Source organism: Leptonychotes weddellii, chromosome 3 (assembly GCF_054177405.1).
Source record: "Leptonychotes weddellii isolate Sample4059 chromosome 3, ASM5417740v2, whole genome shotgun sequence".
NCBI classification, from domain to species: Eukaryota; Metazoa; Chordata; class Mammalia; order Carnivora; family Phocidae; genus Leptonychotes; species Leptonychotes weddellii.
In genome coordinates this window covers 167004044-167022828 of record NC_138371.1, presented here as the reverse complement: position 1 = coordinate 167022828, position 18785 = coordinate 167004044, and the positions used below count along the sequence as shown (strand labels likewise).

Sequence of the window (18785 nt, the reverse complement as noted above, 5' to 3'; positions counted from 1 at the left end):
ATGTAGACTATTGTAAATATAGTCCAGAAATGCATTTTTAGGTCTCTCCTTTGGCCTAAAATTGTTTAACCTCCAAACTGTTCATAATAAGCCAAAGGAGAAATTTTGAGAAATCCCACAACTGTTCCATTTTCCCCTGTGTCAAGAGAGGAAATTCAATTCAATTCAAAATACCTAATAAAGGCAAATCATATGCGAGGCCCTGAGCTAGCTAGGTAGGCACCACAGGGCAGAGCTACGGAATCAGAAAGACTGTCAAGTTAAAAAAGTGGTTCTCAACCAGGGGTAATTTTGCCCCCCAGGGGATACTAGGCAATATCTACAAGCATTTCTGGTTTTCCCAACTTGGGGGATGGGAGTGCTGTTGGAATCTAGTGAGTAGGGGTCAAGGATGCTAAGGTGCACAGAACAGCCTCCCCACAGCAAAGCATTATTTTGTCCCAAATGTCCCTAGTGCCAAAGTTGAGGAACCCTGGCTAGAGCATCAACGAAGCCAATGATACTTCAGGATTTAAATAACAGTGTATTCTACGTAAATCCAAACAGAGAGGACAACTTACCTTTGAGTGGCTTCAGTAAATTTCCCACTTAAACTATGCAAATCTCTTCTTTTCCTATTAGTTATGTGGTTTCATCAGAATATTGCTCCCTGGAGCAGTTCTAGAGTTTAAAAATAAAATTTCATTGGAGAGTAAGTTATATAAATGCAGACATGACAAAACAAATGAACGCCAGTGAAGCACCACCCATCCCATCTTGAACAAGTTGTATTTCTGGTAATGGAAACATGCAAAGATCAAGCTCTTTACGTGTGTTCTCTTATCTGATCCCCTTTCAGGACTGAATATTTGGTCATTGCAACTATAGTCGCTAAAAAAGGCATCCATTTGGAGTCTAGGATGGGGATTATATCCTTTCACAGTAAAATATACTGGTTAAGAGCAGATTATTGAATGCACTTTTAGATCACAGACATTCATGTGTAGTGGTAGAGAAACATATAACTTCATTCTCCCTTCCAGCTGAGGGGGACGCTCAGCCTAGAAGGTAGAAGAGGAAAAGTCAATCAGCTGATCTCCAAAAAGGGTGAGATCCAATCAAAGTTAGCCAGAGGAACAGAGAGAGCAACTTAGAAAAGTTGGAAGGAAGCTGATGTTCTTGAGTAATGAGAATATTGTCATTGTCCCCCCCATAAGTGAGAATCTGTGCCCTGGTGGGAAGTGAAGACAGACAATGAGATAAGTTTCATAAAAGGTACAGCAGGCTGAAAATGTTGAAGGACCAGATAAGAAGACAAGTATCTATAGCAGGATGACCTAGGTAGAAGGAGGGATGACTTACTCTGGAAGTATAGGGACCACTTCTAGACTCCTGTAGCTTGCTATGCTTTGCAAAGCTAAGAGCAGATTCCAGAGGGACGGAGCCAGAGCCAACATCCAATGGGATAGATTGCCTGACCTGGAATGGGGCTGCCTCAAGAGGATGTGTGTTCTGTATCACTGGAGGGATTAAAGTTCAGGAATGTTTCTCCAAGGATCCTAATATTGAGAGAGGATGGAATGGATGGTCCTAAAAGGAACCTTTGTGGTTCTATTGGGAATTCTGAGCATGGGAATAAAGGTTATTATTGTTCATACTAGGGCCTGATATACTTATTTATTCAACTGTCTCAAGGCTACATCACCAATTCTAAATGCCCAATTTTTTTCACAATGGATTGGGTATCGCCATTATTAGAAGAGCGCCACATATATTTTGTATTTGAAGAGGAGTCTGATGGTGGGACCTCAGGTTAGTAGCTTATTATTAGTTGTCACTACAATCTTGTGGCCCTGTTTTTGAAAGTTGAATGACTCAATGGTGATGTGTAACCTAGGACTAGAAGAAACAATAGGGAATATTCCCAGGACACAATTTATCACTTTTTTTATGGAAAAAGAACAGAAGATAGCCAAGCAATAAATGTAATACTAAAGGTAGTCAAAACAATGGAAATATATTTTTTTCAGAGCTATAAAAATATCTGCTATTTCTCAGTATATGCAGCCTGTGGAAAGTTCCAGGGTATTTATTTTCTAGATGTAGGCTAATGGGTCTTCTTATCCACTGAATTCAAACCACCGATGGACAAGGTCAAGAAGGATGAATGAAATTAGAATTGATGAGCTGAGTGTCGTGATTTTGTTTCTTCTACAACTTGAATTTTTGCTTTAAGAATTTGGGGTCCAAGAATGTGGTACAATTCCAGTAGCTTCGCAGAGATATTTTTGGAGCAGGCCACATTGTTTTACAGAAAGAGAATGCATTCTATCCCCACATGCTATTGTAGAATCATTATTCATTTAACAAAATGTGGTTTTTTCAGCTAGCAAGTTTGGTTCTATAATTAAAATGGACTAAAAGTATTCTGGGGTATATCTAGAAAAAATATTTTGTATGTATAATATATAATATTTTCTAGAAATTTCCCATGGTGGATCAAACAATAGAGGAAGACTTTCTGGTTAGGATTTAGTATGGGCTTTGAAATCTATACATGTGTATGTGTTTTAAGTGAATGTTGGAAGTCAGCAAAACATAAAATCAGTTGTAAAATAATAATTTTACATAATTTGCTTCCAAATTATCTGTGCAATAGTCACAGTGAGGAAGAATTAATACAAAAGCAGATATTTGAAAAAGCCTTCATATGTCTTAATACCATGATAATTGTTTAGTTTATCAGCAATTCTTGAGTGCTCACAATGCCAGGTACAGAGGTGAAAGATAGTTTTAACTTTGAGTGCTCACCAAGTTAGTTAGCTAATTCGTGCTAGTGAGGGAGATAAATGAGGCAGCAGGACTCAGGACACAAGATAAGTGAGGTGGCAGGTGCGAGCCGGGCTCCCTGGGAGGTCTAAGAACGCAGTGTAGCTTGAGGGCAATGGAGGTGAGCAGGGCTGCCTCACAGGACTCAGCTAAGAGGACCAGAGAGAAGAAGGGGGCGGGGGGGAGACAGAGAGCAGTGTGTGCAAAGTAGTTTGAGCAGCTCTAGTTTTCTTCCTCAGCGTTGTCCACTTACCAAAGAAAATAAGATGATCATAAGCTTGATTTTTGTCAGTTTAAATGGTGGTGAACCATTGGGAAATCTTTCCAAAAGGGATTTTCTTTTCATACACTTCGCAAAGTCAGGAGCAGAAAAGTGATGAGGAAGGTCTTATCCAATTGCGTTTGCTCCTGCAACTCTTAGTAGCTTCTTCACAGCCTTTGATCCAGGGTAGCTCACAGGTAGGGGACGCACTTCCTTCAGTAGTCAGCATTGCTCTTGGAGTTTTTTGGTTACATTTTCACAAACATCTCATCTCTTTGTATGAACAAACCCCGCTCTTTGAGTCACATGGTGGGTTTCTACTTCTTTCCCTTTTTTGTGTGTCAAAATAGGAAAAATGAAGGAAACTCTTCAAGATTAGAACATATTATTTTTGTACTTACTCCCAAATAGCATATTCCCTGTAGATTTAATAAAGAAGGACCTGGCCAGATATTGGAAGGGTAATTCAGTGTTCCTTTAACCTTACATTGACAGTGCTCATATTTTACCTGTAAATGCTCAATTGGTAAAACTATTAAGCTTTAATAGTTGTTCATAATGGATTTCTGTAGCCACATTTCTGTTTTAGTTCAAATAACTAGAAGAAAATAAGGGACATAAATGATTTGTTTTATGTGAAAATTGTCTTTCATATGCAGTCCACAAAAGCAAAATGTTGGACATTTTTAGTACATATAAATCATTAATGAAAAGAGTGACTTCTGTTTTCTGTTGGCGTTTTATTTTTTGTGCATGCTGTTCTTCTCTGAATCTTTTCCTTAAAAGCCATCTTCTTGTATGAGTTTCTCAGTATGCTATATCCTTAGCCACCATAGTCCCTAAGGAGAAAAAAAAAGACTTCATTCAAACTAGAGAAAAAATACTCTCTTGAAAGTCCTAGTCTGGAGCAAGAGAAAATAAAAGTAAGATGCTAAAGAAAAAAAGAGTTTAAGACTTGGAACCTGATGGTGTGGGTACAGTTTCTGGTTCTATCACTTTCTACCCCAGGCAAATTCATTAACTAGTGACCTTCACTTTGTTTTTCTGTAAAAGGATGTGATGGATAATACCTGCTCTTATACACACCTACCCACCTACCTGCCTCATTAGAGGTTTCCTTAGCACTGAAATATGTAAAAGAGCCTTGACACCAAATATGATTTACAAATACTAGTTGTTATGGCAACAACTTTTCAATGTACAAAATATGATTATATGAAGTTACATTTCATGTACAGTACTTAGCGTAATAGGCATTCACTAAATGAGAATACGCTTTCCTTCTTTCTCAGCTTTTCTTTCAGAGCTGCTTCTGTCCCATTTGTCCCCATTTACCACTAGGCTTTTCTGCTGTTCTGCACACTTTGGTTCATTGATGCTGTAATTATTCTTCCTGCATGCACCGGCTCAGAGAAGCAGCTGGTCACCAGCCAACTTTAGGAACCCCCTTCTTAGTTTGGACATCTGATCGTATACATATTCTCATTTTAAACTTCTGTGTGATTAGAACATACATGGGTGGATAATTAGTTTTATATCCTCTAATAACCTGTTTATGACAGTGGAATCTATTGGGTGCAAATGTTTATAGTTTTGTGAATAACAACATGTATCATATTTGTTTTACAAACAACTTTAATTCAGCACTCTTTTTACTTATGTGTTTTTGCACAAAATCACATTAAGCAATTATTTTCAATTTGTACAATAACAGTACTTAAAATTTATTCAGTACTCACCATGCGTCAATGCTTTACAGAAATGAAATTATTTAGTCTTCACCACCCTGTGAGATATTATTTACCCATTTTACAGATGGGGAAAACAAACCACAGAAAGGATGTCAGGAGGCAGGGTATCATCACAGTTAGATATGCAGGGCTTCTTTCCAGAATGCCTGGGTTAATTCTACTTCCCCTATTATTATCTGTGCATCCTTAGATAAATTACTTAGTCTTTATGTGCTTTAGTTTTCCCATCTATAAAATGGGGAAATAATCACATATCCCTCATAATGTTATGAGAATTGAACACTGTCTTTCCCCAAAATGGCATTTTAGATTCTCTGAACTATTTAAAGATCTGTCTGCATATATATATTTTTTTCTTTCTTTCCATCATCAGCAGTAGCTTTTGCAATGAGATAGTTCTCCCAGACAATACAAAGTGCCATTTGATGATTTACTGTCTTACGTTTCAGCGTTCAGTAAACACCATGGAATCTGAAGACAGGCTCCATCATATTAATTTTTGGAGCCCTAGGAACTTTAGTGTCCCTCTGAGAGAGTGACTTCAAATGAAACCCAGTTCTCAAATTTATTTCATTTTGGCTGAAACAATAACAAGCGCTTTCAGCACACTCAAAGTGTTAAGCCCCAAGTGGCAAGCTTATACTTTACACATTATTTTTTATTACAGCTTTACTTGGTTTGAATGTTCATTTCCTTTTCCAAGCTCTTAGATGCATTTAACAGCTAAAGATAGAACATAAAGTTATTTTATTGCTTGTGAAATTGCCCTGGCTTGAAGTCAGAAACAACTTTATCAAAATCCTAAGAATAAGCGCAATCAAATGTTGCATGTGATTTCAGTCCCTTTAAAAGAGTTTTTGTCATTGAGAAAATGAGCATGGATAAATATTGATTTTTTTTCTGAACAGTGTTTCCCCATTTCCTGAGCCCGTGGTAACTCAGTCTGTTCTCTTGTGTCCTGACAGGCACCAGCATATTCACGGTCTACGAGGCTGCGTCCCAGGAAGGCTGGGTGTTCCTCATGTACAGAGCAATTGACAGCTTCCCCCGCTGGAGGTCCTACTTCTACTTCATCACGCTCATCTTCTTCCTGGCCTGGCTTGTGAAGGTACCGCAGAAACTCATCCCTAATAAAATCTGTGTTTTCCGGCCGTTTCTGCAGATCTCTTGTTTGCTTTCTGTTGCCCTCCACTTCCTCATCCCCAGTCTTTAGTAAACGTGGTTTGTGATTTTCTTTCAGAATGTATTTATCGCTGTCATCATCGAAACATTTGCAGAAATCAGGGTACAGTTTCAACAGATGTGGGGATCGAGAAGCAGTACTACGTCAACGGCCACCACGCAGGTACCGTATGGAGGGGAGGTGATGTCCTTTCCCACTAGAACACGGACATATCCGGCCCCACCCTCAGTGGGCCTTGATGGAACTTGGGAAAGCCCTCTGATAAAGGCCTTCTACGTCACGCCCACGGAGGGAGCTATTCAAAAATGCTGGTGCAAGAGCCCAAGCCCAGACCGACCAGATCAGCTTTTCTGGGTGATCGGGTGGATTCGATATAAAGCCAAGATTGTCACCACATTTACTATGTACTTTTGATTTGATTTGGCCATTGTAAGTCTTCAGAAGGCTTACAGATAAAAATGGAAACTGTAGAATTTCCCATTTTTATAAATATTTATTCATGTAATTGAAAACCAATATAATGGCCTTTATGTATAGGAGTAGAATTATTTGGGGAATGTAAGGTATATTTCATTCAGAACGAGCCAATCACAGTATGGTAAATTATGAAGAAGACTCCATAATGCATACCTGTGATTTTTGAGGAATCACTATCTATTCAGAAGGGTGCTCCTATACTCCCAAGAAATTGGGAGTGCCCTAGAATTTAATTATAAGTATCAGGGCAGTTATTACTTTGAAGGGCAATCCAGATCCAATGTCTTTGTTTTTAATTTTGGTTTGGTTTTGTGTGTGTGTTTTTGGGGGGTTCTGTTTTTGTGTTTAGAAAGAGGCAGGGAAGGTTTATATATCTTAGTCTAATTTGAATCTTTATAAAAGAGAGAGAGAAAAAATTCCTGAATCAAGAATGAAATGATTTTAATGCTTGTGACTAATTATTTTAATATTCATTTTTAAGAGAAATTTAATATAACTTTGTAAATAGTTTAATAGGACTTTGTAAATAGTGGTTTGGGGACAAAGGTATTTGTGAAAGAGCCAAGGCAAAAATTTTACTGTGAAAATCTTCAAATTGAACTTTTATTAACTATATGTTAAAAATGCTATTAAATGTGCTAATATTTGAAAAAGCCCTATGCAGCATCTTGATGGTGTTGTGAAAGTTTGAATCATCTGGCCAACTCATTATAGATGAAATAGTATTAATAGTATTCAATTCTGGCAAGCAACTATTCAAATTTTCATGAAAGATTTTTTTAAAGTTATGAAGTTATGTCACAGATGACATGTAAAAAAACCCAAAAAACCTAGTTTTTATTTCTTCTGTCATCTCCTCCAGTGAACCATGAGAATTAATGAAGTTCCAGGTCCATTCTGGTCTGTCCTTTAAGTCAGGTGACAACCTCTGGAAGGTGTGTTTTCTACACTTGATCTTAGCCAAAAGGCCGAGAAGCGATTGGAAGGTGTGTTTTCTGCTATCGGCATTGAGAACTAAATGGAGCATAGATCTATGAACTCAGCGCAGAATTTACATTCAGTGTTCCTGAGAGATGACCTAAGATGTCTTTAAAACCACATCATGCTCATCCCGTAACTCGTATTTATAAAGCCACAGCTGAGAAAGTAGTTTCGGGAAGCTCCCCCACATCAGCCAGCGGTTCTAATAGAAAGTGAAATGCGAAGGGGACGTTCAACAAAGTTGTGTAAAATGGTTTTGATGCAAAATTATACTTAAGCAGGAGGAATACGTTGGTAATTCAGAGGTAATGCGTCTAGGTATTCAGCAGAGGTAATCACACAGAGGACCGTGAAAAACCTTCATTAAGAAAAATGCTGTGGCTGAGGACCCGGTTGCTAGGCAACCGGAGCTCCAGGCCGAGCCTCGGTAGAACAGCACTCGGGCTGCCTGGCAACAGGCCCCGCCCAGCCCGTCGCCAGCCACTCGGCGAGTGGCCCAGAGGCTTTCGCGTGGGGGGGGGGGGGGGCGCATCATTTCCTGAGAGTCTGTTACATTTGTAAAATCTGACAGAACTCTGCGCACAAGGGCCTCTCATTGAATTGTTTAAAACACTAAATCATTAGTTTCCAATTGTAGTAAAACAGGTAGGCATTAAGGAAATGAAAACAAAGATGGCCTTTTATTGCACAGGACACAGCTTTTCAGTAATGGCGACACTTCTTGCCATTCTTCAGCATGTGGAACATTTGCAGTTGTTCTATGTTAAGTTATCCTCACAGAAGAGCCACAGAGGTCCCAGGCTTGGTGGGCTTGGTGGTGTCTTTGAGTCCATTGACTCTTCCAAGAGGGCTGTGTGTTTAGAGAGAAAATTATACATATTAACGGGATGAAAAACGGACTTTCTGAGATCTTAGGCAGTTTAAGAGGAATTGGCTCTAATATGGACTGTTCAGAGGCAAAAGAGAACCAGTGATGAGAACTGGGAGGTTTTTTGGGTTTTTTTTTAATTTTTAATAACAAAGCAACCTGCCTTCGAATCACAGCCTCGAAACATATTACAGAAAAAATTAATGTCAAAGGACTTGTGGGGACCGTAATACAAACGTGTGACAGGAAAACAAAGAGAAAATGAAGTGGAAACTTTCAGAGTGGTAATCATTAGTTTGCATGAGCTCTGATGGGGATAGTGGCTTTCATACCTGCATGATTACTAGCCATGGGTCCCTGTTGCCACCAGCTCAGTTAGCTGTTGGGTTAAAGGCCAAGAGACTCATTCATCTGTGACACAATGGCGCCCACATCAGCCCACAGTAGGCCTACCCAGGCCACACATGCGCAGGGGTAGTGCACCAGAGCTGGCTGTTGGGAGGGACAGACGTGCTACCAAAAAGTGTCCTGGACTTAACATTTCTCTAGCCCAGGCCTTTATTCTCACTCCTTAGATGCTTCACCTCAGACATCTGTCACCAGTCATGTGGTCTTCCCATCTACGCCGATTCATGGTGCGGATGAGCTTATTTCACTTTGCCTGGAGAAGAACTGAAAGAACTGTTCAACTTTAGGGCCACAAAGTCTGCGTTTTTGTTACGTATACTGATAAGAGACTCAAGGCAGGCTCTGGCAATCAGTATGTATATACAAATTATGGTCCAGTAGGGTCATATTGAGGGATATGGAGAGACAGGACTTGAGCCCTGAGGATTCCTGGATTTGAATATCCTGTTTTCTACCTCACATAATTGTTACATTAACCAATCTAAATTTTGTCGTATAATTCAGGAGACTAAAGAGAAATTAGACATCAAATATGTCTGCATTTCCGTCACTTCATTTTATACAAAGAAGTGACCTTGAGAGAACAATTTTACTGACAATTAAATTGATTCATTTGATTTTGGTCAACTGGAAAAAAATAATTTAACAGAGAAAATTAGTCTGCTACTGATCAAAGCAAATATATGCCCCAGGGATCCTTTGTGCAACGATAAGAGAGTATAGGATGCATGTACAGAAGATTTTTAGCTAGTGACTGACAGGATTGCTTTTGTCTTTTCTCCTTAAAAGGAGACACCCAGAATTTTGACAGCAACTTTAAAAGGCACTTTAAAAGGTTTGCATTTCAACCAATGTATGAATTCTCAGAATGAGCCTATTCACGGGGATGTGCTTGATTCTACCACTAAGAGTACCTTTCAAAATTCATTCTAAAGGGAATCAGAATCCTGTACATAGCACCTAAGAAAAACAGTTTGTAATTGGTATCTTGGATCAAAGGATCTTTGGGCAAATATGCAACTCCATTTTGTCATTTAAAAATACTTATATGGTGTATATGGACAGACGGTAGCTACACTTGTGGTGAGCACAGCATAATGTAAAAATAAGTCAGGATAATGCTTCATGGAATAATTAAATTGAGCATATGTGTAACAGTATTTTGCAGAATGTCATATAGTAGGTGCTCTCTGTATATGTTGGAAAGTATGAAATAAGTAGCATACTTGGCAAAGAGCCCTCAGTGCAATCTTCGGAAAGTACTGATTCTAGGACGCATGAACATCTGATACACCATTTTTCTGAGTGGATCTTTGTAGGTTGGCATTGTTGAGAATTCTCAGTTTAATCATTAAAAAAATGTTTTCTAATAAAAAGAAATACATATTAAGGTCTATGGATTTTGGCACTGTCCCTCACCACCTCACAAGTTTTCTTTGTACAAATAATCTACTACCTCTACTCCCAGGAATCTTAGGTATGGCATCTTTGCATTATCTCATATTTCCATCAATAATTACCCTTTTGAACACAGACTAATGTGAGGGCATGAATAAGTATGGCAAAGAAAATATTTAGTTATGTGTGTGAAACTGTGGTCTTGGGCAGGAATAAACATAGCTTCTAGTTAGTGTCTCAGAAAAATAAAAATCCTTAATTCCACCTTATCTCACTTTCAACCACACCCCTCCCCCTACACACACAAAAGGAATTGGAAAGAAAATATACTAGCATAAAATATTTATAAGTGGGAAATGTCTTCCAGTTGGGTGTATTATTGACGGATGACTAATTTTTGAGGGAGTAGAGTATGCAGTAAGATAATAACCCAGGCATCCAACAATCCAGCTATCCCATTCAATGAATATCAGATTTTAGTATCCTATACCATTCTGAATTTCATCACTTATGTATTTTAAGACAAAATACATAAAATTTTTGCTGAGCAGATTAATTTGGCATCATTAAAATAATTTAACAGAGTCCACTAAGTGACATGTCAGTCTTCTCCCATTAAAATAGTCAGTCTCCTTCCCTGTGCCACATGCACAGTTCTTCTGTTATTTATCCCAAGAATATTTTTCTGTTGACTCGGTGAGGAATGTCCAGTAAATAAAGATAAAAAGTCACCACTCCCAGCCAAAAACATGCTAGACATAATGCTTTGGAATTCTAATTTTTATTTTTTCCCCAGGTCTAATATGTAATAATCACCAGTATAATGGGGATAAAATACCTCCTATCAAGTCTCGTTGAGAAGAATATTTGGGCAATTATATGCAAAGCACGTGTAAAGCAGAAAGGACCTGATGCATAGCAAATGCTCAATAAATGCAGGCTAGCTATTGCCATTATTCTTGTTAGATTATTATTCACTTAAGTTTTCGGTGTTCCAGTGAACATAATTGGAATGACTCAGGTTCTAAATATAAATCCACAAAAAGACAAATCTTTGATAACATAAAAACGGTAGAAGCTGGAGACATAAAGTAGGAGTTCATGATGTTCTGTATTAAGTGTCTCTGACTCATCTCCCTCTTTGTCTTGAAGATGTTTCATGAAGACGCTGCCGGTGGATGGCAGCTGGTAGCTGTGGATGTCAACAAGCCCCAGGGACGCGCCCCAGCCTGCCTCCAGGTGCAGTACAATACTCTTTTTAAAACTCACCCAGCAAAAAAGATCTGTGACTTCTATTTTATACAAGGAAGTCCACTGCTCTCCAAACTCTAGGTCTGCCCAAGTTTATGGTCCTGGGGTCAGGGACAGTATTTGACGCCATTCCATATTCCCAGGACCCACCTTTTATTTATTTATTTATTTTTTAGATACACGGCATGATTTGGTCAATTTCAAGTGAATGAAGGTAATAACATCACAAGTAATAACATCGTGCCAACAGTATTAAATCAGTGAAGAATTTTGTTGTCATATTGGATGTTATAAAAGTACTCTACAAAGGCCTGAATTATTTAAGGGAGGGCAGTCACAATCACGATTCACTTAATTGAGTACCTTACCAAGTACCTGGGAGGGAATGTCTTAAGAGGTAGTCTGTTTGGCATCTGCAAGCTGAGCAATGTGACATAATAGAGCTGCTTCCTTAACAGGTGCACCTGCAGCAAACACAAGGCTCCGGGATTGCACATGGGTTCCAAGTCCTGGGAAGTGATCGGGGGATGTCCCATCGGGTTTCGGGCCTATGGATTTTTGGACTGCCCTGAGCTTCACTTGAAACCCAATAAACTCCTTCTTTGCTTTGGTGGGCTACACTGGCACCTTCTCGTGTTTTGCCCGCCTTCCCGCCCCAAAATATCAATAATACTTATTCAGAACCATGTCACCTTTCCAAAAGGAGCATCCCTCCCATCCCACAGCCTTTTCACTCTGTCCATTTCCCTACTCTTTATAAGGGTGAAAAGTCAAGCCACGCCATCCTAGGGACTAAAAATTGACTCTTCCTCCTGGAGAATTTTATTTTATTCCCTCTGGTTTTCAGTTACAAATCCTCTTCTCACAAGGGACTGATTTTTGTAGTTGCTTATGTCCCTCCCCAAAACTCGGAAAGGCTTTGTCATCTGCTTCAGGATTAGAACACACCTTCTTTCTTTCTTTTGGGTCATTCTCGAGGTGGGGGCTCGTTGTGCATTTCAAGGATTACTACATGAGAAGCAAAATATTGTACTCTGAACCATTACAGGGAGCTACGTTCATATGGCCTTTGAATCATGTAGTGATTTGTTCCTGTCAGTTAAAAGAATGGCGAGGAAGAGTTTACAATGAATATTGATGATATCTCATATTATGTTGTGGCTCTCTTTCTGTTGTATATTGGATGTGACAGTGCTAATAGTTAAATCCTACAACTACTTCTAGTATTACCATTGCTACTGACGGTCATAACAATGACAGCAATTGTAGCTTCTTGCCTAAAACGCACTTTCACTTAGTAATCCATCGGCCGCTATTTACTGATGCTAAGAGAGTCCTGACCAAGAAAAGCACAGCCCCTGCCCTCGTGGAGCTTACTGAAGGGTACTTCAGGGTGGGTGGACAAAAACCAGCATTGAATTAGCAATTGCAAGAGTAATGAGGATTTCAAAGAAGTAATGCTGGATGCTAAGGGAATATACATTTTGGAGTCCTCACTCCTCAACGAGGTCAGGGAAGGCCCTCACTCAGTACAGCCCAGTGATGGAGAAAGACCAGCATGCTCCCTCAGCCTTCATAGATGAGGAGGTGGAGATCCAGAGGGCCTGGGTGAGCTAAAGTTGCACCTCAACCAAATGGAGAAGCCAGGACCTACACCTGGGTCTTCTGGTTCCTAGTCCCATGCTTTATCCAGTGGAAAAAAAAATAGGCCAGGGAAGCATAAGTTTGTAATAGAAATAATCAGGCCTGCTATGAGTACCAAATCAGAGTCTGACTGGGACCCTGAATACATTGCTTAAAAGGTATTAAAGGGCACCTGGGTGGCTCAGTCGGTTAAGCGCCTGCCTTCAGCTCAGGTCATGATCTCAGGGTCCTGGGATCGAACCCCACATGGAGCTTCCTGCTCAGCGGGGAGTCTGCTTCTCCCTCTCCCTTTGACCCTACCCCCTGTTCATTCTGTCACTCTCTCTCTCTCAAATGAATAAATAAAATAAATCTTTAATACCTGCATTAAATACTTGTGAATAGATGCCTCAAGGTTGCAATCTGGAATTAGAAAGCAAGTTAGCTTCTTTATCACAGAGATTTGAGATGGCAAGAGATAAATGACCAGGAGAGTGTAATGAGGAGACAGAACTATACAGGGATATAGGAAAATGAAGGTCAGTGGAGAGGTGGGTAGATGTTAGGCTAGAATTATGTCAATGTGGCATCCAAGAGACCTGCATATTAGACATGTTTGTGAATATGGCAGCATGCTTGATAAGTTTTATGAATGATGATACATATGGTTTGAAATGAAGGTGAATAAAGTCTGACATTTGTTCAACTCAGCTTTTACATGTTTGGTCCTAAATCAAGCTTTCCAGAAGAGCTGATGTGAACGAGTACAGATGCAAAGTGGGTTGGCCAAGGGATCGATCTGTTTGTAGTGAGCATGAGCTGTGAATAGAGAGAGTACATTTTCATGTCTGAGTGAAAAATTGATTAACCACTCATCAATTAATTAAAAGAGAAAAAATTAAGAAAAAATATTTAAAATAAAATGGTCATGAAATACTCATTGGCTTTTACTAATGATTAATGCCATCTAAAGCTAGGTAACAAGGAAATTTTCATCTGAATCATCCACTCACTCCTGTCTAGAACTATAATGATCTCTCAAGGACACCCTCAAGGACAAACAGTAGAATATATCACTTCTTTTTATTTTTAAAATGGGCAAAATGTGATATTACATTCTCCTAAAACATACATTAAACTATAGAAATGACATTAAAAAATAAGTATTTGCTTGAATTCCTTCCAGCTTATCCTCCCTCACCCCCTTCCAGAGGTGGCCTAGAGGTCAACAATAAGAGCCAGTTCTTCTAAGACCCATTTTTACTCCTGCATTTACTCTGTGTATCTCTTACAAAAACATCATTTCTGCTTCCACGAGGCACTGTCATTTTTCCGTGTTTCTTCTTTCTAGAACACTCTCCTGAGCCACTCAGAATTCAGCTCAAAAGTCACTTCCTTAAGGAAGCCTTCCTCATCCTCAAAGAATAGGGGATCAGCTCCCCTGGTTGTATATTTCCACATCATCCTATGCTTTTCTTTTGTGTTTGTCATAATATTCATAAAATAAATTAAAATGGTATAATTCATTATTTAAAGTCTGTTTCTCCAACCAGAGGAAACTCGATGGCAGTAGGGACCACAGCAGTCGTGGTCACTGCCACAATGATTCCTGACACATGGAAGAGACTCCTCAATTACTGTTTACCAAACAAGAGAACAAGCAAGTGAAAGAAGGACGTAGAGCCTTCTTGGCTTGTGCAAGTACTCATTTGTCTTCTCATATAGAAGCAGCTCTATTTGTCCTCTTGGTCTGGTTGTAGGGAACCAGAAATTGAGTGGGTGATGGCAATGACACTATTTCTATACAAGTGTTTATTTCTAAGTCTAAAACAAGCAGTACGTTGAGATTTGTTTGTAGAAAATACCCATCAAAGTTGGATAATTTTGGATGCTTTTGTCAGCCTGTCTCTTCTCCAGCATGGTGGCAGAGGCTGGACAGGACCTAGCCATGACTTCTGTTATTTCCCATGGCTTTCTGAATTCTTTTTAACTTTTCAGCATGCGAAATAAATAGGTAGGAATTTAGAAATGTAGATTTAGGAATAACCTAGTTGAAAAGAACCAAAACCAATTCCTATCTCAACCAAAAAAGTCAAACTTATTGGAATGAAGCATATGAATAGCTATAATTAAATTGACTTAGTAATTTTGCCATCACTGAAATAAATCAGAAAAATGATGTATGAATAAATATCTGAGAGTTGGTAAACTGGTCATCCAGAGTCCCCATCTGAGTATTAAAGGAACTGTTGATTTTGTCCTGAGAGTGGAACTTTGTTTTAAAATTTGACCTCGGGTGCCTGGGTGGCTCAGTTGGTTAAGCGACTGCCTTCGGCTCAGGTCATGATCCTGGAGTCCCGGGATCGAGTCCCGCATTGGGCTCCCTGCTCGGCAGGGAGTCTGCTTCTCCCTCTGATCCTCCATCTCATGCTCTCTCTCTCTGTCTCATTCTCTCTCTCAAATAAATAAAATCTTTAAAAAAATAAATAAATAAAATAAAATTTGACCTCAAGTTTAAAACACAGAATATTTTACGCAAAAACCCAAATATCCTACTGATCTGATAAAATAGGTAACCCATGAAATAAGTTGCCATAAATATGACTTTAGTTCACAAAGATTGTATAGTAGTAAGTTGTGCATAAATTTCAATTATTCCAAAATAGTCTTTCCATAAATTTTATGTTTTCAAAATTTCAAAATTTTAAAACCACCAATTCAACATAAATGGAAACTGGCTTGAATGCCTTTATAAGTGAAGGACATTTAAAAACCATCTCTGTCCTTGTTTCAGGTGACATTGCTTTGGATTTGCATACTCTTTTCATTGGTATTATTTCTTATATTTTTGCTTTCTATTCTGTTTTCTGTATCCTAGTCTCTTTTATTGGTATGAACATCTACATGTCTTTCCTGCCAACCATAAGTAATTAACTATTTTAATAAAATAAGGTAGATTGACGTGGCTTAATCTTCCCTCTGCAGTTAAACTAAATACATGGTGGGACTGATGCTTCTTTGATTCTGGGTGTTAGATGTATAATTGTTTCTCTCTCTCTCTCTGTATGTATGCATGTATCTAAAAGATGGAGATATATATATATATATACATATATATATATATACATATATATATGCATATGTATTCCTGCAATGTAAAAATACATATGCATGTATATATGTGTATATATATATATATGCAGCATGCATATATATATATACACACACACACATTTTTTTTTGCCTTGCAGCAATAAATCTATTAAGATTTTATATATTCCATTGAGCAGTGACAGGATCTGAGCAACAAGATTAGTTTTTTTATTGTTTCCCTACATTGCTACATACACACATATTTTCCCTCATTTCCAATGTTGCAATCATTGTGGTAGCTCTGCTTCCTCTGATTATGGAGGATTATTCCATAGCTGATTATGGAGCTATCAAATGAGTTAGGAAACTCAGAGGTCTTCTTACTCTTCTACAGAATGATAGGCTCTGTAGAGCCAGTGGTAGAAGAAAAAATAGGCACCTTTGGTCTGCAACTAAAAAGTCTACAAAATCTACTCTGTGTTCTGAGACACAAATTTTAAGTGTAATCATAGCTATAATTATAACCATATCGGGAGTCGTACACAGGCATTCAGGAAAAGGATTCAATTTGGCACCCTTAGGGTGGTCTTTTCTGTTTTCATAATAAATGAAAATGCATCTGCTCTTAAATTTAATTGCAAAACCATAAGTTCAGAGCAAGACTTTCTAGGCTGTGAGTGATGAACTCTGTGGTAACACTTGTTGAACTTTTTAGTTGATTAACTTCGTGTTAACTTCATTAACTTAATTTTACTAGGACATTTTTCGTGTTTATCTAGTTATTAATGAAATTTATACCATGTTTACTAAGGAACTTAGCCACAGGAGATCTGTGCAATTCCTTATAAATTCATTCCTAACTTAAGGACAAATAAGCAAACCTCCTATAGCCCCTAAAACACCCCTTCTCTCCACCTCTGTCCTGCCTAGAATGTCTTTCTGCTTTTTTCTCTTCTTCCCTGTGCACTGCTGATATGCTCATCATCTGGGGTCCCACCCCTTCCTGCCATTGGCCCTTATTAGGAACAAGATGGCTCCAAGTGACAAGGAAAAGCCTGAGAATAGGGATGAGCCAAGCCCTAGACCTGGTTTCCTTTTCTTTTTGTCTGCAACTGCCTCAAGCACATGACTCCTGACTCCCTTACCTCTCACCCCTGCCTCCCCAACTACAGACATCCTTACTTCACTCCACGAAGAAACACCCAGCACAGCATTGTTCCAGAAGGAGAATAAATCACCATATTGTAGCCTCTTAGACAGTAGGCTCTGGAGACAGACGTGTTTCAGCTCTGCTATTAATTAGTAAGACCTTGGGCATATTTCTGTAAAATAGGGATAGTGCCTCCTTCCTCAGCTGTGAGGATTAAGTGAGTATTTACGTCCCACTCAAGAATTGTTTGGTTGCAAGGAACAGATCGTAGGCTCACAGGGAGCCTTTGCGTATAGTCAGACCTGCCAGGCAGCTATGCTTTCTTTGTCTTTCTCTCACTCTCTGTGGGCTGACACATAATTTCTCATCTTTGTTTCTGTCCATGCATCTGCCTCTGTTTTTCTCCTTGAAGGCTGGCTTTATTCTGTTTCTTGCACAGTGCCCAAATATGGCTGTTTGCAACTGAGTTTGGTGACCTCTCATTCAAGAGCTCTAAAGAGACTCACCAAGGAAACATCCAAAGGTGGGTGTGAGGCTGGGAGACTATAGTTTCATAGTAGACCTCCCCAAATGGGAGATTGGCCAGAGGCAGCTGGTCATGGGAATGGAATGGAAGCAGCAAGTCCACTTAAGTGAAGTGTTCCTACAGTAGGAACCCAAAGTAATTTTCCCTTCTTAATCCCTTCTGAAGACTTTGCCTAGTCTCTGTCTACAAGAGCCACTGCTGAACACCCCTGGGAGCTTCATGGAGCGGGAGGAGAGGGACCTAACTTTTTGACCATATGAGTAGTGGGACTTGACCTCAGGAGTTATTACTCAGGGATAGGTTCCCTACTAAACTTCGAAGTCTTGCAGGGCCTGAGAAGTCTTGTAAGGGCCAAATAGACCACTATGGTCCGACCTGAAGTTCAAATCACCCTGTATAGGATAGTTCCTTTGAAGAAACACCACCTAATTTCCTTGTATTTATAAGTGAATAATTTGTAAATTAGAGCCATTTCACAATATAATATTCAATCCCTTCCTTGCATTAAAAAGATTATGAAATAATGTGGAGACACAGATGGGAAGAATACCTCTGTATCCACCGTTGGAAATAATAACAGCTCACATTTGTGGACCACCCCCTCTGTGTCAGCCACGCTGCATGTTCCAGGTGTTCAATTATTTCACGCTCACACGTGCCACAGTTGTAGGTGCTATTGTGACCTCTGTGGAGGGAACAAAGGCTCCCTGTGACCTGTTTTGACCTCTGTGGAACAGATGAGGCACAGAGAGCTTAAGTCATTTGGTGAAGGTCACGTAGCTGGTTACTGACTGGGAAGATGGCACTTTCTACTCCTAGTGGCAACTTGTAACAATTATCGGTGTTTCGCATCCTGTCCACCTCTGATGTTATCAGACTTTTACACCTGATGGTGTGGAGATACAACATTCAATTTAGATCTCCCTGATTTACAGTCTGTGGAAGTTGAGCACTTTTTGAATAGATTTATAGGCCACTTTCTGTAGATTGCTTATTCATTCTGTAA

At 39.2% G+C, this 18785-nt stretch overlaps 1 protein-coding gene across 1 annotated transcript in view; it reads left to right on the top strand.

Moving 5' to 3' along the window:
* Positions 1 to 18785, top strand: part of NALCN (sodium leak channel, non-selective) — a 282810-nt gene that overhangs the window by 89923 nt on the left and 174102 nt on the right. The window contains exons 8-10 of the mRNA XM_081815176.1: positions 5787 to 5929; positions 6062 to 6166; positions 11289 to 11375. Of these exons, the coding sequence (XP_081671302.1) occupies positions 5787 to 5929; positions 6062 to 6166; positions 11289 to 11375 (335 nt within the window). The remainder of the gene's footprint in view (positions 1 to 5786; positions 5930 to 6061; positions 6167 to 11288; positions 11376 to 18785) is intronic.